Source organism: Rhinolophus ferrumequinum, chromosome 25 (genome assembly GCF_004115265.2).
Source record: "Rhinolophus ferrumequinum isolate MPI-CBG mRhiFer1 chromosome 25, mRhiFer1_v1.p, whole genome shotgun sequence".
Classification (NCBI taxonomy): Eukaryota; Metazoa; Chordata; class Mammalia; order Chiroptera; family Rhinolophidae; genus Rhinolophus; species Rhinolophus ferrumequinum.
Genome location: NC_046308.1, coordinates 19,762,468 through 19,775,027, shown reverse-complemented (window position 1 = coordinate 19,775,027; position 12,560 = coordinate 19,762,468). Strand labels below are relative to the sequence as shown.

Genomic DNA, 12,560 nt, shown 5'->3' with positions numbered 1-12,560 from the left:
GCTCAAACAGGATCTTCCTATCCAACACCCTCCATTCTTCCTTCATTGATTTTCCTTCTCTTTAATCTTTTTCCTTCCTAATAATTAAGCAACCTCTCCAGAATGTCATCTTGTTTCCTACTTAAATGCAACATCATCTGGTTTTTTAAATGCAAAAAAGGGAAGACTAAAATTAAGCCCACACAATCAGAGGGGAGTTAGTGGCTTATAAAGTGACTCAGGTTGACATACCAACGTCCCACCCACTCCACTCCCAGGGGTCCCCCAGTCCTTTGAGCCACAGCATGACATGCAATGACCCTCAGCCAAGGCCAGCCATCCAAGGGAGAAGGGTGCATGAGGCTGGTGGCTAGGGTGAGGCTCAGAGAGGTTGTGTTAGGTAAAATTTAGGAGGTGGAGACTTCCTGGGGACAGTTTGGAGAAAAGAGGGGCCAGGGCTACTCTGTGGAACCTCTGAAGACTCCAGGATCCCCAAAGCCTTTCCCCTTTCTAGAAACAGTGGTAGGGAAAAAGACTTGTTGAAATGAAACAAATACACCAAAATGCTGGCCGTGGTTGATCTAATAGAAAAGTGTGGGGTGTTTTATTTTTTTTTTTTTTTGGTGTTTTGTGTTTTTTTTGGCAAACATGGTCATATTGCTTGTATAATAAAATTTAAACACTTAAAATCAATTATTCTAATCAGTTGTGCTCAGCCAAGAAAATGTACAAGAATCTAGAAAAAGACTGTTTTGGCTCCCACTGAAAAGTAGCACACTCCAGTTCTCACAGAAAAAATCATAAAGGGAGGAAATAGAAACATCACAAATATCTGGCTCCTGACCCCTGCCCAGTCCCCTGGCTCAGATTCGGCTTAGAGGAAAGCCTGACGAATAGCCAGGCAGCAGTGCTAGAGGGGCATGATGAGGACAGGACGAGTGTGGACGACTTCCAAAAGCCACCAAGAGGACTGAGGTCCTTCCCGAGCAGCTGTGGTGATGCAGAGTGACCACGCCATGGCAGTCAGGAAACCTGCTTCTAGTTCTCGGCCCCAACTGTCTGCGTGACCTTGGGCAAGTCAGGTCATCTCTCTGGGCCTCAGTTTCCCCATCTATAAAATGAGGGGACTTGATTAACTTGAAAAATATGTACTGGGCTCTTACTCTGCGCAGTGCTGAAGCTGTAATACAAAAAGGAATAAGACGGTCATTTACTACCCTGTTTACTAGGCATTGTGGTTACAGAGATGAACAAGCCAGTGTCCTGGCTGTTAAGACATTTACAATGTGGTCAGGGTGACAAGGAGCAAACAAGAACTGGCCAGTCACTTGCTCGGTGCAGACAGAGGTGTGGGCACAGGAAGGAGTAGGCTTTTCTCCGAGGCCAGGAGGGGAAGTGTCACAGAAGAGGCCTGACCTTGATCCTGCAGGATCCTTGCTTCCTGCACTCAGACTGGACAATCTCATAAGGGGTTGGGACAAATACCCAAACAGCGATCACACAAGGGCACATAAAGCCACCATGGGTACTCCAAGTTCAGAGGGGAGGGGAAAACCGAGTGACTTAGGCAGGGTGGGGTGAGGGGCAGGCAGGAGGCAGAAGCTTTGCAGGGGAAATGGTGCGATAAGCCTTGAATGATGCAGTTTCCTGAGAGCCCTGAGGGAACTAAAGAGGCCTTCTAGAAAAGGGGCCTGCTCAGGCAAAGGCACAATGTGGGGACTGTTGGGGTGTAGTTGGAACAGCAGGCAGACCAAGGAGTGGGGACTGGCAAGGCTGGAGCCATCGTGATGACAGACATTGGCAATGACCGGACCCGGGCCAAGCACGCCACATCCTCTTGTCAGTTCTTGGAGGTAGTAGTTTCCCTCATCACTCTCCCCTTCTTTCAGATAAGGAGACAGAGGCTCAGAGAGGTTTTACAGAGTCACACAGCTGATGGATGGCAGAAACGGCATGTGACCCAGGTCTGTCTGCTGCCCCACCCTGATCTCTTTACCAGGCAGTGGCATTACCGAGCCCTTCCCGGTTAAGGTACCACTGTCCCAGCGCACCTGGCCTGGCATTTCACGTCAGACGCATGGGTCCCAAAGGTTGGTCTTTGCCTTAACCATGGAAGCTGCCGTGATTCAGCCTCCTCCTCTCAGGCCGCGGTGGGACTATCAGGATCTTCCTTCACCAGAACAGAGGGGATGGGAGGGCAAGAAATATTTGAATTGCTAGGGTTTTTATGCTCCAATGTCTGCTGTTGTCGGTTTATTGTTCTCCTACATCGGTGTGGGCTGGCTAGCTCCTATGTGTTCTCCTCTTGTCAGTCCAGTGTTGTCATGGTCTAGGGGCAGGCACTTGTCCATGGCTTTTCTTTTTAGCCTGGAATGAGCCTTTGTGAACTCGGATGCTATCCAGGTACCGCTGGATGTTCATGGATTCCCGTTTCCAGCGCCCCAGCTTCCTGAGCTGATCCATCATGAACTTTTTTTTCAGGTGGTCATACAAGTGGGCCATCTTTTTCTTGGTCTTGTCTGAAGCTTTTATCTTACAAAAACACAGAGGTGAGGTTAGGATGAAGAAACTACCTCATAGCAAGAGAGGCTTCTGTACTGCTGATAGAGGGTGGATAATGTGCCAGCTGGATCCAATATTCCATAAATAATTTGATTCGCAGGGAGCCTTAGTTTCCCTAATGTAAAATGTGGGCATTGAGCTAGGTAACCCTATGGTACCTTCTGACAGTCTGCAGTCTAGGAGCCTGGTTTTGACCTCAACACCTCTGTTTAAAGACTGGTCAGAAAGAGGGAGGGGAAGGTGTGGAGAAAGGGTGCATCCTCTTCCTCAGCCCTTCCTTAACTCCCATCACCGTCCCCATTATTCATTTAGTGCTGCCCACATATCATCTGTGACAACCCCTCTGTCACACTGAACTCTACTTATTTCTTCTATCATTTTTGTCCTGTCCCCAACAAGACTGTACACTCCGGGAAGGCACGTCCTCTATCTTACTCACTCATCTATTCCAATGAGCTAGCTGTGGAGTGGATATTATGAAAAATCAGCTGCAGGTCTTCATAACCAGGAAGATGGGACACATGCCCAAATACTTCCAAGCAAGGTAGAGTGATACATCCCTAAAAAAAACCCCCGAGAGTTCCAAGAAGGGGGATAGCAAGAAAAGCCTCAGAAAGGGTAGGCATACAAATGGGGGGTTAGTTTTGAAGGATGGCAAAGTGTTGGGCATGTTGAAATAGAACCAAGTGGGAGGTGATCCTGAGAACCGACATTTTAACAAACTCTCCTGGGGATTCTAAGCACTGACATTGTCTCAAAAGACCCGGCATAATGTACGCAAAGGTGAGCTCCATCAGGGCCAGTCAATGTTGCCATAATTTGACATCAGGAGTCAGTGCCTGAGTGGATCTTGGGAACAAGAGGTGAAGAGGGAGGGTGTGTGCCAGAAAATATGGACACTAAAAGACATCGTTCAAATCCGTGGTCTCTGAACGTGGCTGAGCATCGTAAACATTTCAGTTGCTTGATAAAAATATAGATCCCAGAGATGCTAGTTTAGTAGGGTTTGGATAGGAGCCAGAAATCTGTATTTTTATCATGTACCAGAGATGATGCTGATATAGCCATTGAAAAGTTAGGGCTGCTTTATAGCACCATTTTCTAGCTTATTCTCACGACAGCAAGCTTTTTGGTCGCTCTAAGCTAGTGATTTCACCTTGAAGTTGACTTGAGATCCGTGGCCATAGATGGAGAGATATCAGCCATCATCCACTATTCTTATAGTGTGTTCAGAGGATTCCCAAGACACTAGATCTTAGCTGTCTTCACTGAGGTCCTGAGGACCAGTGGCTTGCCAAAGCTGCCTCTTCCGCTAATGTGAGCACTTTTTCGGGAGAGACAGAAACACTGCCACGCTGCCACTCAGGCTTCAAATCTACCAAGCTCCTCAGCAAGCTACTAGGTCTACACACAAGAAGACAGGCCCTGTCCTTAAGGGAGAACACCCTGCACCACGGTCAGTCAGACCCAGGTTTGCAACTCTGAAACAATGCACTCTGTGACCTCCGTGAAGTTACTCCATCTCCCTGAGCCTGTTTCCTGAACTGTGAAATAGGGTAATAATACATAATGAACATTGAGTATCTACAATACGTAAGGGCTCAATACAGCTTTAAAAGGAGAACTCCTGGATGGCTGGAGGCTGGCCCATCCCTCTGGTATGTATAAAACCAACTTCGGACACTTTCCGCTTACAGGATCTCAGAGATACTCACCTCACTTGCCAGAGGTACAATATTCCCCACCCACTGGTCTATAGGGGTGGCCCTCAACCCCTCCTGGGGCAGTCAGAATAGCCCACACCACGTAGCCCCAGTGATTAGGGCAGGGATGGGCCCATGACCCAACCGGCCAACTGGAGTCCTTCTCCAGGATTTGTCTAAGGCAAGCAACAGTGGAAGCACTCCATTTCCTTTCTGGGCTACAGGCCAGGGTTTCCTGTGGCCATGCTCCCCAGGGACAGCTAGCCTGATGATGCCAAGAATACAAAAAGAAGCAGAAAAGTCGATGAAGAGGGTGAGTAGAAGACACACCCAATGGTGTCAGAGCCCCTGGCTTCTCTCATTCTAAACACTGGTGACCCTCTCTTATCGATCCTTGATTATGTAAACTCATCGTTCTCTATTTTGCTTGAACTAGTTCAAGTTCAGATTATGTCACCTGCAACTTAAAGGATCCTAATAGATCCTATTTTATAAAGGAGAAATGAGAGTCCTGAAGGTAATGTGGGTTCCCCCAAGGTCACACAAAGCTGGCCTGCCCATCTCTGAGTCCACTCTGTTTCCACTACACCAGGCTACTGGAAGTTTAGCAGAGGGAGAAAAACGCAGGCCTCTACACTTCTCTTGGTCTCTGTGGCCCTTAAAAGGATCTGGCACCATCTCTTAAGCCTCCCTCACTCTTTTCAATGTCAGAATCCCATGGGTCCATCCAGATTTGGCCCTGGAACATGGAGGGAAGCTCAGCAGAGTCAAGAAGGGGACAGCACCTCAACTCTGCATTGCCTGCTGTGCTTGAAGAAATGAGCATGTTCTCGGAGTCCATAGTGTTCACGAGTCTCTCCCAGTGCCTAAACCAGTGCCTGTCCCAAGCAGGCCCTAAGGATAGATGTAATGAATTAATGAATCAGGGTCTGAGGGGTGACGGCACTGTGGTTTTCCTCCCCTTCTTCTGAGGACTTTCAGCTAAGCATGGCAAGCCCTACTTGTCCATAACCAAAGAAGTATTAGCCAATACAAATTGGCCAAACTGTGTTGATGCCACTTCAAGCTTTAGAACCCAAACTTCTTTTTATGAGGGCTAGTAGGAATCCATTCACGGATTCCCCAAACAGAAAGGTAATGTGCTTTGAGGACAAAAACGCCACAAGAGCCAAGAGACATGAAATCCTTCTCCCTGGCTCCCTTGGCCCAGAAACAGCTGTGATACCCTGGGCATTAGGGCACCTTGATAGCTCCCGATCTCCTCGAAGATCTGTGATCTTCCCCCCAGGGTATAGGGAAGAGTGAAATGAACATGGGGCAAGCCACTAACACCCCCCAAGACAAAAGCTTGTGAGGGCCTTACCTCCATCTCATAGAGTCGTTGTGCACCAAGGTTGTCACGAATTATCACCCGAGATAAATGGCTCTTGGGTAAAAATTTTGTCACTGCTGCTTCACTGGAATTCATCAAGCTGGACGGGGCAAAGGAAGGTGGTACAGGTTGAGATGGCTGGGGCCATGGCTAGGACAGGGCCTGACTTGATGGGCTCCTAGAGTAGTGGCTGAAGCTTCTTCCTCGGGTTTCTTGGGCGAAGCACAGCTCTGTCATAATTGTCAGAGGAGCAAGGGAGTAAGCCTAGGTTTCTCCTTGTGGAAAATGTGTGCTAAACAGGTGTTTCTTGGATGAGGAGAGGAAAATCCATCCAGAGAAGGATGTGGAAAGTCCCAGCAAAGTATCAACAGGGACTCAGAACTGTTCACTGGAGCAGTCATCTTACGCAGAAAATGCAGGGTAAAATGGGTCTTAGAAGAGAGGAGCAAAAGTTATAGGGTAGGGATCGGAGGGATAAATTTGAGGGGGGTTGAGGTGGGGGCACCTGCTCCAGGGTCTAGGTCTGAGAGGCCTGTAGGAGGGAGGTCAGAGGAAGCAGAGGAAAAGAGAATAAAGAGTTTGGACAGGAGTTAGGTTGGTTAAGAGGGGAATTCTAAGGGGGAAAAAGAGTTTGGAAAAAGTCAAAGTGAGGAAAGTGTGGGATGGACAAATGTTTGAGGAGACTCTGGAGGATAAGAGGTAGAAGATGGGATGGGGTGGGGTGGAGTAAAATGGAGCCAAGTGAGACTAGAGATAATGATTTGGTCAAAATGAGGAATTGGTCAAACATGGATAATACCAGGCACTGAGTTTTCACTTTTGGATAATTTGGTATACCATGAACTAGTTTTACAACTACGTACCGTTAAACGCTTTTTGCCCACTTCAAAATAATTGCTCACATTTTCTTTCTAAAGTTTGGAAACTAAATGTGCAATAGGGAGGCAATTGAATAAATTGTCGTTAGGTGATACAATAAAATACTATGCAGTTATGAATAAAACAGACATTTATAGTGTGTTAGGTGGAGGAAAAAGCAGCTTACAAAACAGTGAACTTGTTGGTGACATTCTTGACCATCACCAACCAAAAAAGAAATATGTGTAGGCATGTTGTAGTACATATATATGAATAGGTCTGGAAAAATATACACCAAAATGTTAACATTGTTTCTGGCCATTCACTTTGCTTGTCTGTTTTGTCTGATTTTTCTATAATAAGTCTATACAGCTTTCATAGGACAAAGAAGACAATTAATAAAACATTTTGACGGATTAAAATTTTTTTCCTAATTCCTTTTCAGCCAATTTGGAACTATGGTTTTATGAATGGTTTTACATTCACAAACTAATAATAGAAATAAACAAATAGTAGAAATAAACAAATGCTCCCAATCTCTCCTCACATTTTTCTGCCAGCAAAGGCATGAGGTGATGAAAAAGGCTGGTTTAGAGACCAAGATGGTCACATACGAGTACAAAAGTCCCCCAAATTTTGTTTAAAAAAAAGAGACTTAAAAATTTTAAAGACATAAAACACCCTTCACCCATTCAGTGGTGCGCCAAATTTACCAATACTTCATGGGAAGGCACACAAAAAAGGCAGTGAGTGACGCGGGACATAACTCCCTTTCAAGTAATAAATAATGATCATTGTGAATCAAATGCTTTCCAAAGCTAGGCCTCTGTGGGAGCCTGGAGGATGCTGTGACGGGCTTGGGGGGGAGGGGGAGGTTGGGGTCTGTGGGGACTGGGGGCGGGCTGGGGGAACTGGGGGCTTTCCCAGGGCAAAGGCTGAGGAGAGGGGTGTCAAGCCTGAGGGGATCTGGGGCTCATCAGACTCTAAGATCAAGTTCAAGACTTGGCCCAAAGGGCGCTGGGGACCACCGGGCTACACGAAGTCAAGCCTGGGAGAGTACAGGGCCGGTGCAATTCGGAGGAACGGGAGTTGCAGGTGGGAATTCCGGCTTCTCCTGGGCGTCTGGGCTGAGGGCATCCTGGTTCCCGGGCTGCTGGCGGTGCAAAAAGCTGGACTGCAAAGGAACTGGGGCCCGGGTCTGTGTGAAATTCAGACTCTCCTGGGCGTCTAAGAAAGGGCTGGGCTCTGGGAGAGCCACGCCGGTGTTCCAGGGCCGAGCTGAGGGAGCAGGCGTCTGTGGGAGTTCGGGCTGATCAACGCTCTGGGCACCTGCGCCGCACCTGAATAGCACTAGCGGCTGCGCGGTCCGCGGCTGCAGGAAGCAGATCTGCGGATGGGCCTTTACGTTGATTTCGGGGCGGTTGCCGCGCCCATAGCGCCGGGAGGCCGAGCCCCGATAAGCGCCAGAACTGGTGGTCGCCTGGGCGGCGGCTGCTCGAGCAGAGGGCGAACTTAGGTCCCATGTGACCGAGGGCTTGGGCTGCTGGGTGGTAGCGTTTTCCACGCTAGGGAACGACTCAGTAATAGGAGCCAGACCCGGAACCATGCTCCGTGGGCCCGCGCGGACGTGGAGTGAGCCACTGCGCAGAAGCCGCGCGCCGAGCACCGCTCGTTGCCCCGGAGACGAGCCGGGGAGGAGGGACGGGGTCGGAGTGGGCGGAGACCGGAGGTAGCGGACGCGCAGGATTGTCCCTTGGCGGGTGCCGTGGTGCAGCGCAGCGCGTTGCTGTGGAGACGAGCTGGGCCTTTGGTGTGGGCTGTCGTGCGCGCTGAGTGGACGCTGCTTTTCGGCTAACTGCTGTGGCCCCCGCGTGATCGCGGGGTGGGTAACCGGGTAAGTTCGGGCCGGGCAGCTTCAGGGTTGGGAGACGAGGCCGGGTTTTCTCCAAAGACTCGGCACGCGGATTCCTACCCGCTTCGAGGGACCATTTCTATGGAAACCAGAGCGCCGGGACGCGGGGGATTGTGGCTCCCTGGTTGTGATGGGTCTTCTCTGTCCCCAGACCCTCGTCCGAGGCTCCGGGCGCGGTGGCTTCCTGAACGAACTTGCACTCCTGCCCGCGGGAGAGAGGTAAGACCATCTGGGTCTTGACACTCAGTAGCTGAGGAAGCCCATCCCAACGCCAACTTCCCAGGAAACCTATCTGGCTCTCCCCTGGAAACGTGCGTGGACTGTCAACCCGTGGACTTTGTTCCTCGTTTATAACCCAGTATTAACGAACGCCCCACGGTGTTTGCCGACTTTTCCCACATATAATGAGACCAGAAAGATCGGCTTTCGGACCTTGCTTTGTGACCCTAGACAGGTCCCCTCTTTGCCTCACTTTCCCCATGTGTAAAATGGAGCTATTAACTCCAGACACCGGCCTGTTATACTGCTTTGAAGATGAACCAGATGAGGAAAGCCAAAGGCTTTTCGGGCTATAAAATAGTGAAATTGATCTGCGGCCAAGTTGCTGTTTCTCTTTCTTCCTCCTGGTCTCTAACCGTTCTTCAGATCTTTGTGTCATTTCTTTTGTGTGTGTGTGTGTGTGTGTGTGTGTGTGTGTGTGTGTGTGTGTGTGTGTCATTTCTTAAGGCGATCTTTGCAGCTTCCTAGCTGGGCCTGAAGTAAATCCCTTTAGTCTTCACTCCCATAATGCCCTGCGTTTTAACTTCCTTAATAACAGCAAGAATAGTTATCATTTCTAGAGCATCAGGCCCTGTGTTAAACACTTTACCTGGGCGGCCTCATTTAATCCTCAGAAGATCCTTATAAGATAGGCACTGTCATCCTTATTTTCCAAGTCTGTTGTAATTGCCTATTTAATGTCTCTCTCCCACTAGACTTAGAGCTCTGTGAGAAGAGGGCGTGGGGCCACGGCTGTCTTGTATATTTCAGTATCCCCAGCACCTAATGAAAATGACTCTCTTCCCTTCACTACCCTCACGAAAAGCAGTGTCTCCTCTGCAAACCTTTTGTCACCGTGATGAACAGCAGTGTCCCCTAGTCCTGTTGTCCCCTGAGTACCTAATTTGAGGTGGGGGAAGCTCAGTCTACTTCTCTGGTTTTTTGGATGAGGATCCAAAACATGCCTTAGCATTTAGGTTTCCAGCTGGGTTGGGAGAGGAGAGCTTTTTCCCTGCCCTCACATGACCTTTAGAACAAACCAGCCCCATCTACCCTTCTTGGGGTGAGCCTGACATCAGGCTCTGAGGCCTGATGACTCTGAGGCCTTGGCAGGTAGGATTTGCCTATGCAACCTTTGGACTTTCTCCCTAGCAGCCTAGGAACCACACTCACCTACACCCAGCCCTTCCCCCAAATTCTAGAGAAACATGGCAGAGAACTCATCCTTCCCAGAAAACCTCTCAGAAGGCAGAATAGTAGTAGTTGGAAACATTTCCTCATTCAACAAGTATTTATCAAGCACCTACTTGTGGGGACACGGAGCTTGGCACTGGTAACACAGTAGGAGTGAAAACAGACACAGTGATATCCCAAATAGAATCACAGACAGATCAAGGCAAAACCACACCTTCAGGAAGTGTTAGGAAGCACAGACCTTAGAAAGCCTGGAACAGAGACTTGATCAAATGTGGGGGAGGGGTGTGATCCCAGATTTCCCTCAGGAAGTGATCCTTGGCTAAGACCCCAAGGTTCTGCTGAATGTAACAGATCAGGATCTGAGAAGCTTGTAAGGAACAGACTGAGAACAGCAAAGGCAAAGGGCTCGGATCAGAGAGGACCAGATGTCCGTACAGAACTGCAAGTAGCTCAGCCGAGCTGAGGCCCTTCAGTACGTAGGGAAGGCTAATAGCAAGCTGGAGAGATGGGCAGAAGCCAGGCTGTAAATGGCCTTGACAACCAAGCTAAGGGACTCCATCTCATCCTGACAGTGGGCAGCCACTAAAATATTAAGCAGGGGAACAGACTTTCGGCTTCTTATTTGTCTGTACCAGATGAAGACTGCCAGTTGGTTTGAGAGGTGTGCTCTAAGTCCGGATGTTCCTATTTCAGTGAAACTCGTGAAGATGTGCTATTTTTACAGCTTTGTTCAAGACTGGGAGAATAAGGGGCCTGGAATTTCTTAGCAGAGGTCTGCCCCTCCTGGGGTGCATGCCCCAGTCCTGCTGCACACAGCATCATGCTGGTATGCCTTTCTAGTACCTGCCGCCTCTCTGCCTCTCTGCACTTGACCTTGGGGGCTGCTGTGGTGCCCCTTATGCTGGCCTCCAGGAAGCGTTCAGTGACCCTCTTCCTCAGGCCGTCCTGAGAGGCACGGTACAGGAGTGTGGTTAACGATATAGGACTACAATTTGAGATCAGTTTCACGTGGGCACATTTTTGTCTCTTCACAGAGATGGTTCTTGGAAAGGGGAAGCTAAGACCCTCCTCTCTCTTATCCCACCAGTGACTCCCAGCACAGTGGACTCTGGTTTCTTGTCACTGATTCAGAGTCTCATGATTTGAGCATAAAGTCAGAAGACTGAGGAGGGAGACTATCTGAGGGGTTCCCACTTAGGGGGGCTGGAAGGAAGGAGAGGATTTTGAAGAGAAGGGAGAACCTCTGTGTGAGCCTAGGTGGGGAGTTAGGCCAGGGCTCAGCTGCAGGACACAAGTCGGCCTGCCCAGCTGAAAATGTGGAGCCCCTCAAGGGGAGGCCTTTAGTGCCAGTCTTGGGGTTGTCCTTTGTCCTGCAGGGCAATGAACATTACGTCTCCTGAGAAGCATGCTGAAAGTGCAGAGTCATGCTCCTCACCCCAAGAGCTTACTCGGTGGATTTGAGCAGGAACCTGAGTATCTGACAAGTTCCCTGGGTCATTCCACTGGGATGGTCAGAGGATCACCGTGGGGAATCCTGCCATAGGCCCATCCATCCATTTCTCAGAAATCCTCTGGGATTAGCCTGCTGGCCCAGTTGGGCTCCTGCTCTCTAAATGTTCTCTCCCTCTTTGCAGTGTTCCATGGACACAGCCTAAGAGAAAAATGCAGCTTTTATGCCTCACTGGCCGCTGACCTAACGGCCTGATGACAGCACCCCCAGGCACCTTCCCGGTTCAGTTCCGGCAGCCCTCGGTCAGCGGCCTCTCGCAGATCACCAGCAGCCTGTATATCAGTAGTGGGGTGGCCGCCAACAACAAGCTCGTGCTCTCCAGCAACCAGATCACCACAGTCATCAACGTCTCGGTGGAGGTGGTGAACACACTCTACGAGGACATCCAGTATGTGCAGGTGCCTGTGGCAGACACACCCGTCTCGCGTCTCTGTGACTTCTTTGACTCCATTGCCGACCACATTCACAGTGTGGAGAAGAAGCAGGGCCGCACACTGCTTCACTGCGCGGCCGGCGTGAGCCGTTCGGCCGCCCTCTGCCTCGCCTACCTCATGAAGTACCACGCCATGTCCCTGCTGGACGCCCACAAGTGGACCAAGTCATGCCGGCCCATCATCCGGCCCAACAACGGCTTTTGGGAGCAGCTCATCCACTATGAGTTCCAGCTGTTTGGCAAGAACACCGTGCGCATGGTCAGCTCCCCTCTGGGAATGATCCCTGACATCTACGAGAAGGAGGTCCGTTTGATGATTCCACTGTGAGCCACGCCGCCAGCCTCTGCACCGGGGTCAGAGGTGCAGATCTGCCGTTGATCCGACACCAAGATCTGAATGTAAACATTCTGCTTTTGTGAGGCAGAAAAAAACCAGATGATGCCTTTTATAAGAGCAAGAAAAAAGGAAAGATGCTGTGGCTTTTAACCTTGTAATCCGTATCTTTAAAGATTAAATTCACTAAATATAAGATGGTGAAGATAAGTTTTCTTACCCTGTGAGTGACAGGTCATAGCTGGTGGCTAGAGGGGAGAGTGAGTGAGGCAGGTGGTGCCCGGGTCAGATGGACCAGCGGCCAAAGCATATGGCAAGCCTGGAATCTTGTAGCCCTCCCCCAGACCAACTAACCTACAAATGGGTCTGCCACAATCCCGCCTCATTCTTTCAAACCCAAAACCAGAGCCTTAAGCATCGTGGCACCTCCTTGCTTCTCACA

At 49.7% G+C, this 12,560-nt stretch overlaps 2 protein-coding genes across 3 annotated transcripts; one reads left to right on the top strand and one right to left on the bottom strand.

The window, feature by feature from the left end:
- Window positions 1-2,301: 2,301 nt before the first annotated feature.
- C25H5orf52 (chromosome 25 C5orf52 homolog) lies at window positions 2,302-8,105 on the bottom strand. Its single transcript, XM_033098422.1, has 3 exons — window positions 7,815-8,105; window positions 5,608-5,716; window positions 2,302-2,511 (listed from the first exon to the last, which is right to left on the bottom strand). The coding sequence occupies exons 1-3, from the start codon at window positions 8,078-8,080 to the stop codon at window positions 2,302-2,304; spliced, it is 585 nt and encodes a 194-aa protein (XP_032954313.1). The 5' UTR covers window positions 8,081-8,105.
- A 115-nt stretch (window positions 8,106-8,220) lies between these two features.
- DUSP18 (dual specificity phosphatase 18) lies at window positions 8,221-12,159 on the top strand. Of its 2 annotated transcripts, XM_033098560.1 has the most exons (3): window positions 8,221-8,368; window positions 8,538-8,605; window positions 11,476-12,159. In XM_033098560.1, exon 3 carries the CDS (start codon window positions 11,546-11,548, stop codon window positions 12,110-12,112), a length of 567 nt encoding a protein of 188 aa, XP_032954451.1. In that variant the 5' UTR covers window positions 8,221-8,368; window positions 8,538-8,605; window positions 11,476-11,545; the 3' UTR covers window positions 12,113-12,159. The 2 variants fall into 2 exon arrangements, with proteins under 2 accessions (XP_032954451.1, XP_032954453.1); XM_033098562.1 differs by lacking the exon at window positions 8,538-8,605 and having other exon boundaries at window positions 8,228-8,368.
- Window positions 12,160-12,560: the final 401 nt, after the last annotated feature.